The sequence below is a fragment of the Mauremys reevesii genome, linkage group 2 (genome assembly GCF_016161935.1).
Source record: "Mauremys reevesii isolate NIE-2019 linkage group 2, ASM1616193v1, whole genome shotgun sequence".
Classification (NCBI taxonomy): Eukaryota; Metazoa; Chordata; order Testudines; family Geoemydidae; genus Mauremys; species Mauremys reevesii.
In genome coordinates this window covers 60,410,329-60,424,511 of record NC_052624.1, presented here as the reverse complement: position 1 = coordinate 60,424,511, position 14,183 = coordinate 60,410,329, and the positions used below count along the sequence as shown (strand labels likewise).

Below are 14,183 nucleotides of genomic sequence, written 5' to 3'. Positions count from 1 at the left end.
TACCTCTGGATGTAGGCCACAGTAACTTCTTTTAAAACTCTCTTCCACTCTCCCTTAAAGACTAGTCCTGCAGTCCTTACACAGGCAAATGTACAGTGAAATCCTGGAAGGACTGCTGGATTGGGACCTTAGGATTTATCTAAACACAGTTTTTGTATTGCTAAATTATGTTGGCTTATGAATTGATACAGTTAAAGCAGAACAAACCCCTGAGTGTGGACACAATTGTACCAGTATAAAGGTGCTTATCAGTAGCCATACTGCAGTTACATTGATATAAAGGTGCTTATAGCAGTAGCTATACTGGCATAAGCACTTTTATACTGGTATAACTGTGTCTACACAAGAGGTTGTACTGATTTATCTATATTGGTAGAAAATCATGCCCCTGGCTGAAATAGTTAAATTGATACAGCTACTGTGTACACCAGGCCTTAGTCTCTTTTAAATTTCCTAATAGATTTTAGTTTCCTTTCTAGTATGAGCCTCAGGTTTGCCACTGAATAGCTGCAGTAGTAAGTCATAGGAAGTAACCAAGCATAACTGTATGAAGAAAAACTTGTTTAAAAACATTTTATTAGAAACAAGATTTTGTGAGATGGATTAATATTAAAAAATCCTAGTATTTCTGGCAATAAATTCACATTTATTTGATTCCCTCCCCCCTCCAGTTTCTCACATAGTTAGAATGAAAATATTTAACTGATACTAATATACCTGGAAATGGTTTGTCAGTGTAGATAGTTAATACTGACAACAGAAAATATTCAGCAGGTGGTATCATGTAATATCCTGCATATAAGAGATGATATGAGGCCCGGTTCTGCTTCCATTAGGGTGACCAGATGTCCCGATTTTATAGGGACCGTCCTGATATTTGGCCTTTTTCTTATAAAGGTGCCTATTTACACCCCCCTCCCTCCATCTTGATTTTTCACACTTGCTCTCTGGTTACCCTAGCTCCCATATAGATAAAGAGGACTTTAAAAGGAGCAGGAGCAGACCTGTATGCAAATTTTACTAATAACAAACATTAACAGAAGAAATGTTCAGTGAAAGTTGAATGTGTATGTATACCACAGTTCTAAGAATCCTAACTTCCATATCTGTAAATGCTTAACAGTTATGGAGAGAAAGGTAAATATACTCACTGGTCATGTAGGGGAAATTTATTTTAAAGGCACAAATGGCCTAATTCACATTCTCTTTCAATGAGAACTGGGCACCTGAGATTTTCAAAGGCACAAGTGGCCCTTGCAATCTCTTAAATAAATGTACATATGAAATGACTCTGGATGTTTTATTACAGCTATCATGACAGTTACTGATTCCAGGATTTTTTTAAAAAATGTAAGGCTATTAATGACTTGTCATTCTGAAGTTTGTGTGTAGTTAAAAATACACAATGAACAAATGTTACTGAGGATCATAACCACTTCAGAGTGTAATCCTGGAGCGTAAGGGAAAGAACAATAGCTCAATGACAAAATTGTTTGGACAAGAGAGGGTCAGACAGGCAGTGAGAGCTATAAGACTTTTAACTTCCCAGAGGAGTCATAAGGATCCACTCTTCCCAATATGTGAAAAAGACAGATATAATTAAAGAGTTGCCAGGTTCATTAGCTCTGGCAATTCATGGTTATCACAGCATGTGCAGTGTTCCTGTTATTTGGTTATGGTTATGTTGTGTCCAAAACAATGCATGTGACTTTTAACTGTCTTTACATTAGTTTTGCCCCTTTCATCATGACTGATACAGTGACTCTTAAAAATGACTAAATGACAGTATGAGCTGCATTAAGATTTAAGATTCCAAACTCTTCTCTGGAAGAGCAATAATTCAGACTCCAATAATAACACTAACAGAAACTTACTAGCCCACTAGTGCACTTTGGGGTGTCTTAGTCTGAAGTGTTAAAGGACCAATAGCAGAGAGTGTTTCCTGGTCCCACTCATGAGGGGGTGGGAGGCAATCTGACCATCTATTTGAAGATATATTGGTCTTTGGAAAGAAGGTCTCCCAAAGATCTGAGAGGGTGAAGCAGGGCAGCTCTAAGTGCACTGTAGAACTAAAAGGGGCAAGTTTGCTGCCTTGTTCAGATGGTAAGGTGAGGAGGTTTGAAGGTCATGAAAAGAGAAAATTAATAGAGGCAGCTTCAGTATTTGCAATTATTTCAAAGGCAATAACATACTAAACTTGAAACAGTGAAGCTGAAATAAAATGTGTGAATAACCCCAACTCAATTAGGAAGAATGACATCTTATGAGCTCATTTTCAGCCGAGTCCCTAAAGGATATTTTTTGTGTATTACAAATCCACAACTATGGTCAATGCTGTAAATAGACAATTTTCTAAAGCACAACAAATAAAGTAAAAATAAAAATCTAAAATTTAAAAAAAGTGAAATCCCCTCAATGATCAGATGAGAAAAAGCTGCCACCTTAAAAGACTTATCCAAGTTGAACCACTGACAGCAGAATAGAGCCTCGACAGCGGTCAAAGTGAGTATTATGGTTTTGTTTCAGAGTTAGACATATACATTGAGATTTTCAAAGCAGACCATTGACTTTCATGGAAGATGTATTGCTAAATCCCCTGGACTCCTTTTTAAAATATCAATAAGAATGGATACAAAAAAGGCATTGTGGTGGTGTACACTGCCCTTTTGAGGCTAGAGGGTGAAGTCTCAGGGGCCAGACTACCCTATTCCAGGCGTTCTGGGGATGACAGAAGACCTAAGGAAAGATAGAGGCAGATGCTGAGAGAGATGAAACTGGAGTAACAGTTAGCATCTGAAAAATCCCCAGGCTACTATTATCTTTAGGGCCCAGGACCAGGAATCTTGTAGTGTAGAACAGGGCACACCTCTTCCTCAGCCAACCAAAATGAGTTCTGGGAAGGAGGCCAGCATATGACCTGCTGGTTCCTGCATAAGAGAGACTACACTACACTACCAGACCCCTAAGTGTTGTAGTTATACCAACCTAACTGGCAATATAGACAGCACTATGTTGATGGGAAGGTTTCTCCCATTGGCATAGCTATTGCATCCCATGGAGGTGGAATACCTAAGCCCATGGAAGAAGTTCTACTGTCAGCATGGGTATTGTCTTCACTAAGTGCTACAGACAAGCTCGAGACAATAGCAGGAAGAGAACTACTTGCTTGCCTGACTCCTCTAGGTCAGGGAGAATGAGATTGGCCTCTGCTCCATTAGGAATGCCTGGGAGAATGAAAGGAATATGGTTGTGCAGATTTATTGCTGTTGCAAGTTTTCCTTTATTTGAGAGAATTTGCTGCCAGTCTGGGCAGAGCTGAGTGCAAGCAGTTTAAATGGCAGCTAGGAGAAGCTGGCTCAGGGACACTGCCTATTACAGGCATGTTCAGTGGCTCCCCATATCTGGCTCTCGATCCCCAATGCCTATTTCTGTTACTGAAACCTCTGTACAATAATTCTTCGTTTTTATAGAGGTGAATACCAAAGAGGTATAAGTTAATTATAGTATTTATTGATTATCCTAACAGCATCAGAAAGCCAGAACATTTTAAGTCTCAAATGAATGTTTATTATGCTTTGTCAGGAAGAGTCTAATTCAAGATAATTGTGTTTTGCAATTTTTCTATCTATTTACATAACTAATGAAATGCACTCAGGCATGAAGCATCTTCGATTATTTTATGGCATTTCTTTTGATTATGAGTTAAAGAAAACAAACACATTCAAAATAGCCAAATACTCCAAGTGCCTCGTCCTACATATGCAAAAGTCTAGTTAACTTAAATGGGCTTAAAACTTCATTTTATGCAGTCTTCAAGAATACGGGAGCTGACATGCAGGTGACAGGACAATACCTGTACTGACCCTATACAGGGATGGGAGTTCAGGTTCCATATTCCTTGGCTAGGGTGCTGGAAAGGCAATGGAATCATCAAAGTTAGAGATGGAGAAGACCTATTTGGTCATCCAGTCCATCTCCAAGCCAGTGCAGTATTGTTTCCCAAAGTATATTTTTTTGGGTTGTCTGTCTAGTTTTAAGTGTTCCAAGCCATGCTTTACTTAGGAGACTCTTCACAGGTTTATATGTCCCTATTGACATTTTTTCCTGGCGCTTTTACCTAAATTTACCTTTTCTTAATTTAATCCCATTGCTTCTAGTTATTGCTCCTATTGTATTACTCAAATGACAGTAATGCACTTTGATAAAGTGTTGATGAATTATTTAATGTGATACACAGGAGTATAACTAGAAGTAATAGTAATTACAGTAGTTGTAATTATAGTAGTGCCTAGAGACTTGGACAGAGACCAGAGCCCTATTGTGCAGAACTGAAACAAGGGATCTATGATCCCTTTGGGTGCAGATCCACCTGTCCTCATATCACAGTGTGAGCTGTGACAACCCACAGTGAGTAATCCCAGCACCAGTCAATACAGCTGTCCCTAACACAGTGAAGGGCAGTTGGACTGCATGCAGATGACGGAGAGAGAGTACAGTTCTGAAGAACACAATACAACACATAAAATCACACACTTAGTCATTCCTCATGTCTGCTGATTGTAGGGCAGCATTGCCTGAAATAAATGGGAGACTTGTCTACACTACAGGTTATGTCTGTATAATTTATGTCGCTCAAGGGTGTGAATAAGCCACCCCTGAGTGATATAAGTTACACCAACCTAAGTGCCAGCATGGACAGTGCTATGTTGGCTACTGTCTCTCAGGGAGGTGTTTTTATGATGCCAACAGGAGATCCCTCTCCTGTCGGCAGAGTCTTCACCAGACGTGCTACAGTGGTGCAGCTGCAGCGCTTCTACTGTAGCCTAGCCATAGTGCACATCCCCAGTGGCTCTTGCCAGCTCCAGGGGCAGAGTTAATGTTGCAAGATAGGGGTGGTGTGTACCTTATCTCTATATTTCCTGGTTTTCAGAGGTTTAACTATAGGCACATTCATTGTTCTGGCAGGGCACAAGGCACTGATGGTCAGCCATAACTCTGAGCTTTGGGTGGCAAACAAGAAGAGTCACCCTTTATCTCAAGCAATTTGCACTCTAACTAGACAAGATGGATAAGGGGTATGAGAAAGCAATTGAGATAGACAGATTAACATGACCAAGCTCATGTGAGAAGTCTGGAATTGAAACAAAATTTCCTGAGTTCCAGCCTTAATCACAAGACTATCTTGCCTGTCTGTAGTTAGAGCAAGTAAATTGTCATATATCATGGGTTCTTTTCCCATTTCTGCCAGTAAATAGTGCCTCAGTTTCCCTGGCCCTAATTCCTTTTTACAGGATATAAGTCCAATTGAAGTCAATCATTTACTTATATAGGGGAAGTTTTACTCGTATTTGTAAAACATGGATAATACCTCCCTCCCTAGAGTTCTGTGAGGCTTAATTCATTAATGTTTGTAAAGTGTTTTGAGATTTGGGGATTGAAAATCATCATAGCAGAGCAAAATACTCAGACCTCATTTAATTGGGACTCCTTACTTCCTAAAGCCCTGTCTATGCTACGATTATGTTGCTAATCTTTCCCACCATTGTCACCAGTTTCAGCTCCACCAGTGGGTGTAATGGGGGTGTGTGAGCACAGACAAAGACTCCAGGCTGCTGCTGCTCCTAGAGTTTTAAGCACTATGTCATCCAAGCCTGCTCAGAGCAGGTGAAGATGACACGACCAGAGCTGTGTGAATAACTGATTAAACAAAACAAAACAAAAGTTTTAGGCTGACCCAAAATGAAAATTTGTAGGAAAACAAAAAAAGTCTCAAAAAATCCCATTTGGGGTCAACTAAAATGGTTTGATTGACCTGAAACAAAATATGTGTGTGTAGTTTTCAAAGGGTGTGGGGGTTAGGTTGTTTTTTTGTTTGGTCTGTTTTAATAAAATGGAAGTCATATTCAACACCAAAAGTCATTTTGAAGGGAAACATCACAAGGTTTGATTTTGATTTTGATTTCAACAGAACATTGAAAGATTTTTTTTTCATTAAAGCAATGGTTTGGTCAACCCACATCTGCATTTTTCAGCTGGGAAACTTTTGCCCAGCACTCTCTAGCCATGGTCCTCCTGGCACTGCTGCTGGTCCCTTGTCTTCACTACCATTCCCCCGTTGGAATTGCAGCCATGCTGGTTAATCGGGAAACCGACTGCGTAGGACGGAGGTGGGTGGACGCTGACAGCCAAGGAGTTAACAGGACTTTATTCTGATTGCTCCCCGCACCTCCTCCACCCTACCGCTCACCTGCGCTTTATCACTGCCAGAGCCACTGAGCGGGCAGGGAGCCGCGTCCCCAGGGCGAGAAGGAAAAGGTGGAGCGAGCCTGGCGCGGGAGCATTTCCTGCACCTGTGGGATGACTCAGCGGGCCCCTCGGCCCCCCAGCCCCGTGCGCAGCGCAGAGGGGCGCGCCGCCGGCGGGCAGGGGAGCGCCCGGGGCCGTGAGTGACAGCGGGGAGCGCCGCGCTGTGCCGCGCGTGGGGAGCCAGCCCTGGCCGGAGGGCTGCGGGATGGCCGTGGGCTCCGGCAAGATGCAGCCCCCGTGCGACAGCGCAGAGCCCGCCCTGAGCCGCAGGCCGAGCGCCCGGCACCACGAGCCGCAGCAGCAAGTGCAGCTGCGGCAGAAGCTGAGGGAGCTGCCGGCGCGGCTGCGGAGCGGGCTCACGCTGCGGAGGAAGAACCCCGCCGCCGGGGGCCGGGTGAGTGAGCGAGTGACCCACCCGCTGGCCCTGCCAGCAGCCCAGGGACACCATTGGCCTCAGTCCCACTTCCTGCGGGGGGGGGGTCCCAGTAACTGCCCCTTTCCTCCCCCGTGCACGAGGGGGTCGGCTCGGCTGGGCTGCCTGGCTTGTGCCCGCCCGGGCAGGAGGGGGGTGGGGCTCTCCCGTGAGTCACCGGTGCAGGTGTCCTGCTCCTACCTAGAGAGCTCGGTGCCGGCTCCGGCTATAAGCTCCTCTGAAGCGTTTCCCCGCCTGCCTCTGTGATCTGCAGGGAAGTGGGGTTTGCTGCATGCCACGCCAGGGGCTGTGTCCAAATGCTGGCCCGGGTCTGGGTGTCTTGGTTTGTTCTGCCCCAGTGTGGTGTAAGCCCCGCCGACAGTGCGGGTTTGTTGCATGCCTCCGGCAGGGGGGCTTTTTGGCTAGCACGTTAGTCAGCGAGCCCCCTCTGCTTTAGCCCTGGAGTAGCGCTTCATGGATGCACAACAAGCAGGAATTACTCTGGAAGTCAGAAGTAGGGCTGGCTGGGAAATGGCTTTTCCACCCTGCAGCAAAATGTTTCCTGTTGGGACCAACCAGGCCTTTTGAAATTTCTTGCAAAAAAACCAACTGGGGTCGGGGGAGAGACACCTACTCCAGAATAGCTAATAGTCTACCAATTAGAGCACTTATTGGAGACTCAGGTTCAAACCACTGGTCTGAATCAGTGCTTTACTCGCTAGCTTATTGACTACTGTTGGCCTGGATCTCTCTCCTGGAGCAGAAATTCCACCCTGGACTTGAGAAACCCTTCCTGATGAAAGTTTTGTTGAAATGGGTACATTCCTGTGAAAAATTTTGGCTTCAACCAATCGTGTTCTGACAACAAAGTGTTTTGCTGAAAAATTTCTGGCCAGTTCTAGATATAAGGGACTTCTGTGGCACTGTAAAAAAAAAAATCTTAAAGGACAATAATGAATGTTCACATTCCCAATTTAGTCTTTATTAATCTGTGAGATAAGAATGTATTCCCATTTTGCAGATTGGGCCATCAAAGTATAGAAAAAGTTAAATTATTTTCTGAGGTTAGTGAGTAAGTGACAGAGCCGAAAATGTAACCAAAATTCATAGTCATGTTCTGCCAACTAGACCATACTCTTCTTGGTGCCAGTGGCACAACAGGTGCTAAAAGGTAATAACTGGAGATATACCAATCTCCTAGAACTGGAAGGGACCTCAAAAGGTCATCGAGTCCAGCCCCCTGCCTTCACTAGCAGAACCAATTTTTGCCCCAGATCCCTAAGTGGCCTCCTCAAGGATTGAATTCATAACCCTGGGTTTAGTGGGCCAATGCTCAAACCACTGAGCTATCCCTCTCCCCAATTGCTAATTCAAGTCCCTTTATAAGGCACTAATGATACAAGCTAATAAAGATGGGTGGGGAGCTCCACACATGTGCAGAGGTTTACCTGCATGGATCAGTGTGGAGAAGTGGGCTTAAGTCAGTATACTTTATTACTGGGTTTGTTTACTCATTATCTGGTATGTATTTTAAAACAAACAATATAGCTGAAGAAATGGATAAATAGGACTAGTTAGACATTCATGCAAATCTTCATATTTTTATCTTGTTTTCCTCTAATATGGAAACCTTGCAAAAAACAATGTATCAAAAGGACACTGCTAAGGTGTTCCAAACAGTTTTTAGAAAGTAATTTCTAATAATTTCTTGGAAGATTTGAAGCTCAAGTCTTTTACATTTCCAGCTGTCCTTGTTGTCTTTCACATAAACTCAAGGGCAAATAAGGGGTGGGAGCGGGGCATAATGGCATTCTCTAAGGGTCTGTCTGCACTGCTCTTAACTCAGGTTAGCGAACTTGGGTTAAAATAGTAGTGTAGACATGGTGGCAGTTTGGGTTTGCAGCTGGAGTTCAACCCCAGCATCCCCTACAGGTTTTAGTTTAGGGTGCTAACCTGAGTTAAAGTGAGTTGCTGTGTCTTCTTCACTGGTATTTTAACCAAAGTTAGCTAAACTGAGTTAAGAACACACACACCCTCCTTTTGTGTGTGTGTGTGTGCGCGCAGTGTAGATCTACCGTGAGATGCTACTCACACTCTGCTCATTCATTAAACCACAATGAGATTCCACCTACAGCAGATTATGAAGATCTGTTAACATGATTTCCCTTTTTAAAATCTTGCATGCTTTAATCAAACTTTAAATAGTTAACAATACGAACACTTGCACTGTAAATATTTGGGCATCTGAGTTCCCCATGTGTTTTTTCCTTAGGGTTTTATTTCATGTGTCTCAGCTACTGTTTCATGCTGTCTATAGACTCTGTACCATCTAGCCCCAAAGTGCTGTTTTGATTCTTGCACATACTCATGAACAGCAGAAATATACCACCAAAGAGTTGTCATGTCATCAATACCTTTGCATAACAATCCAAATGCTGCTGTCAGTCGGCCAGATTGCTATTTCCTTTGATTCACGTTGCAGTTTTTCTTGAGCTATCTATCTTGGTAGAAGAGAGTGGGAGCTGTGGCTTTTGGGAGTCCAGGACCTTAAATAATTCCCATAGATCTCTGGGATCTGCATAGAATGGGTTCATGCTGCAAGAAGAGTTGCCACTGCACTGTATGCAGGATGGCTCCAGCAGGATCCATGTGGCCAGTGCCTGGGTTCTCCTGATCCCATGCAGTAGTAGTGCTCGCTGTTGTATTATCTGTCTGGAAATTTCTGGGCTTGGGGGGACAGTGTTGTTGTGGAGCAAGATAGTGCCATTCTTCCATTCCCCCAGGACTCTATGGGTGTATCTACACTGCAGCTAGGAGTGAGCCTCCCAGCTCACATACACAGACTTGTGCTAGTGTTTCTTGAGCTAGTGTGCTAAAAATAGCAGTGTGGATGTTGCTGCTGGGGCGGCAGCTCAGGGTCTTAAGCAGGGGTTCTCAAACGGGGGGTCAGGACCCCTTAGGGGGTTGTGAGGTTATTACATGGGGGGTTGTGAGCTGTCAGCCTCCACCCCAAACCCTGCTTTGCTTCCAGCATTTATAATGGTGTTAAATAGATAAAAAAGTGTTTATCGTTTATAAGGGGGGGGTCTTACTTGGAGGATTGATATGTGAAAGGGGTCACCAGTACAAAAATTTGAGAACCACTGCTCTTAAGCATACCTGACCCCAAGTCTGAGCTTGAATGGCTACCCTGAGTCTCTCCTGGAGCTGTAGTATCCACAATGCTAGCCTGAACCTGCTAGCATGAGTCTGTCTACTCTGGTTTGGATGTTTGTAGTGTAGACATCTCTATGAAGCTATGTCACCAGGCATGCCCATACTGCAGTTTTTAGTATGCTTTCTTGAGCAGAGCTGTCATGTGTCTCTGTCTGCACAGGGAAGCACACTTCCAGCTGCTGTGTAGGCGTACCCTTAGCATTAGGTGGAACTGTTCTCAAGTAAACTCTGACTCACTGAAATCCCTTTTTGTTTGTTGCTTACTTTTCTAGGAAGTCATCCTGTCCCACTGAATAGGGCATAGGACTGGAAGTCATGAGACCTGTGTTCTGTTCCTGGCTCTGACTCGCTGTGTGACCTAAGGCAAATCACTTAATTTCTCTGGGAGTTTCCCTGTATATAAAATGGGGATAATGGTACATAACCATGCTTTGCGATCTATCAATGATAAAGCACAATGTAAGTGCTAAGGCTTTTGCAGGTTTTTTTAAGGTTGCACATCAGTAAGTGCTGCTGGAGTTTTCTTTAATTAGAAAAAAGAAGCATTTGGGGTAGAGAGAAACATATAAAGACTGGCATAAACTCTGCAAACAGATATAAGAAAAAAAGTCAATATTTTTATCTCTTTGATCTGCCAGTCTTGTCAGTGCCCCATTTAGGCAACAGAATATTCAAGGATTAATTCCAAACTTCCAGTCTGTGACAGAAATGACTAAGAACTGCTTTAGAATTACTTTGCATATGGTGATATAAAATATGCATGTTCCCGTCAGTTTAGTGGAGCAAAAAACTGGACTATATATTTCTGATCTGCATTGATTCTCTATAACCAGGATTTCCCTAATTTCAGAGACTGATAGAATTTAGAGCTGAAAGAAAAGACCTGTTAGAACAAGGCTTGGAAAGGCTCGATAACCATTTCTGGGCTGCAGATGTTAGTGTTTCATTGGCCCAGGGGTGAAAGTGAGCCGGTACTCCGTACCAGTAAGAACCCGCACCAGCCCACATTAAAGTGCTGCTATGGCAGCGCTTTAATGTCACTGCCTCTTTTGCCTCCCTTGTCAGCAGCCCCTTCCCCCTGTCAATGGCCCTGCTGGTAGGGTCCGTATGGGCAGGGCCGCCGACAGGGAAGGCAAAAGGGGCAGGGACATTAAAGTACGGCTGCGGCAGCACTTTAAGGATGATCCTTTGCCGTGGCAGCTCTTTAACGTTCCTGTGGCACCTCCCCCGCCCGGGTCAGTGGGGGGCGCTTTAATGTCCCTGCCCCATTCTCCCCCCACCCCCCCGGCCTCTGATGGGCGGGGAGGTGTGTGTGTGTGTGGGGGGGGGGAAGGGAGCAGTTGCCCTGGGGCCGGCAATTTAAAAGAACCAGTTGTGAGGTCCCAGAGCTCAGGCTCCAGCCTGAACCCGAATATCCACACCACAATTAGACAGTCCTTTATCCCAAGCCCTGTGACCTGAGTCAGCTGACATGGGCCTGCTGCAGATGTTAAAATGCAGTGTACACATACCCTCTGAGTGGGGTGACCAGACAGCAAGTGTGAAAAATCAGGACAGTGGGTGGGGGGTAATAGGAGCCTATATAAGAAAAAGACCCAAAAATCGGGACTGTTCCTATAAAATCAGGACATCTGGTCACCCTACCTCTGAGGCCAGTAATGTTCCTTTAGACCCAGTGCCTCTGAGAATGTTTTATCCATCCGAAGATCTCCGAGGACTGTGAAGTCCCCTAAAGGACTAGAGGAAACAAAAAAAACCCAAGTAATCTCTTCTTTGACATGGCTATATCTGTTTGCAAGATCTGGCTCTGGAGGATTTCTGTTAGTTTTGGGGGCAGAGACTATACTTATTTGTATCTTGTAAAACACAGTCACATTGTTGGTACTTTTAAAATAAAAATGTTGAATTTTTTTTCTCTCATTGGAAAAGGAAAGAAAATTTAATTTTTTTGTGCATGGGTGCTGCCATACCCCCTGGCTTGAAGTGGTTTCCATCATATACAGGGATTACAGTTTGGTTCAATGCCTGTCAGCACCCCCACTGTACGAATTGTTACAGCACCCCTGGCTTTGTGTTCTTCATATTAGTTAAATGAGGCACCAAAGAAAGAACATATTGTGTGTTCTGCACCATACAGTTTAAGGGCAAGAGCAAGAGTCTTCCATTCAGGAGGCAGATCTCTATTGCATGGTTTGTATTTGTTAATGTGTAGAGCTTCCATTGCATTCAGGTTGTGTTATGTTCCTGGAACAAGTGCAGAACATACAGTACAGATTGTGAATCAGAGAGGAGGGGAGAGCTTTGCCCTAAATATCTTGGTTATAAACACCATTGGCTGTGTTTAGATAATTGACTTTATTGTTTTTCTGTATGAGGGCATTAATGAAGGGTGTAAGGTACAGTATTCTGTTCCCTGGAAAAACACCGAAATCAATGTGTAAAATAAAATACTGAACTATAATTGTGGGTGATGTAAATGTCAGCATTAAAGAGGTGGAATGACTAATACTGGTGGCACTTTCTTTAAAGCCTGATTTTTACTGACTTTCAAGTTCCACTTAGTAACTTCAAGCAGCATTCATCTTAGCAGGTATTAGGTGACTAAAATTAAACTATATATATACTGCTGAATTTTTCTTATAGTAATCGACTTATTATATACTCCTACTAAATGTTTAATCGTATCTTTTAATTTAGCAGTGCTGTAACTGGTGACACATGAGATGTTGAGTAATGATTAAAATATTGGTGGGCTGGTGACCACAATAGCTCCTGGGAAACTAAATCTCCAACTGCTAGAAGCTGGGACTGGATGACAGGGGATGGATCATTGGAATATTGCCCTGTTCTGTTCATTCTCTCTGAAGCATCCAGCACTGACCTATGTCAGAGGCAGGACCCTGGGCTAGATGGAGCACTGGTCTGATCCAGTATGGCCATTCTTATGTAACTTCTGTGTCTATATTTTTGATGTTTTTTTAAAATACAAACTGTTTCAAAGTGAGTGACAAAACCGAGAATATTTTTAATAATTATGAGTCATATTGTCATGTGGGAAACATTGACTGGCTGTGATACATAAATACAGTAGAACCTTGCTAAATAACCAGTCTGGATGCTGGGGTGATTGGTAGGGTTCCTTCCCTTAGTGATAGAGTGGTTCCACAGCTACCTTTTACAGTCGCTATTTTAATCCTGAGACTGCCATAGGTTCCATATAGCCATAACATGCCCTCTCCAGTTAGCAATAGAATCTTCAGCATCACCTCCACCCTGTCCCTTGTCCATCCATACCATACTCCCACCGGAACTGGCGCTGAGCAGACCAAAATACGGGGGAGCACAAAGGCGACCAAACCCCCTTTTGTTCTCCCCACCCTGAGATTCTGACTCCCGCTGCACATGGCCTTCAGTGAACTTGGCCTCTTCATTTTTTTTTAAGCAGATTTCTTTTACCTTGCATTTTTAATAACACCTTCACTTAGTTTAACTGAAAGAATACTACAAATGTATTTACTTTTTGCATTCGTCTCTGATTAGTGGATAAAATGAAAGTGACTATATTATTTTTCTTTTAGCATCTGTTTCTAATTGACATCACCTACAGGTTCTCATGCAGTGCTGCAGTGTTTAGTTTGGAAACCCACTAGGGGCATGTTTGTCATTCATCATTCATCATTCATGCCCGTCACCCCAGTCGGGATATGGGCCGCCAACAACAGATCTCCAGAGTCCTCTATCCTGGGCCATTTGCTCTAACTGGTTCCAGGGTAGCCCCCATTTTTGTGCATCAGCCTGAAAGGTCGTCGCCAGGTGGTTTTGTCCTCCCCCCAGGTTTCAGCTCCATACAGTAGGACTGCACAACAACAAGCCTACTCTCTGTGTGTCGTGGTGCGTCGCTCTCTTCAATACAGCAACAGCTCTCAGCTCCTGTCAACCCTGTCAGCTGTCCAGCTGCTTGTCTCCTTCTCTCTTGTCTCAAGTCAACAGGTGTTTGTTTGTCTCATCTCTACTGCAACTCTGCCTTGCTTGACTCGCATACATCCTCCCCCTCCCATGTGCCATCCGATGATGATAATTAATCTGGAGGGTGATCATCAGCTGAGTGGCTCCAAGCGGCTTTTCACCACCCACCGTCCCGTCATGAGTCGCCTCTTTTTTTTTTTCTTCCCTTTCCCCCCAAAAAAAAAAAATCAAATTGCTACAGAAACGCATGTTTGTATAAGAACAAAAGATCTGTTTACATTGA

At 43.7% G+C, this 14,183-nt stretch overlaps 1 protein-coding gene across 7 annotated transcripts in view; it reads left to right on the top strand.

Annotated features, from left to right (window-relative positions):
* Positions 1-6,264: 6,264 nt before the first annotated feature.
* The window catches only part of RAPGEF5 (Rap guanine nucleotide exchange factor 5), a 229,774-nt gene continuing 221,855 nt past the window's right edge, over positions 6,265-14,183 (top strand). For 3 of the 7 annotated variants that reach the window (XR_005594555.1, XM_039526096.1, XM_039526095.1), the window contains exon 1: positions 6,266-6,700. Coding sequence is in view for 3 of the 7 variants with exons in the window: in XM_039526096.1 (XP_039382030.1) it covers positions 6,512-6,700 (189 nt within the window). In the remaining 4 variants the exon portion in view is untranslated. Of the gene's footprint in view, positions 6,701-7,499; positions 7,536-14,183 lie in introns of those variants that run through there. The other 4 variants (XR_005594557.1, XR_005594556.1, XM_039526094.1 and 1 more) reach the window with 3 other exon arrangements.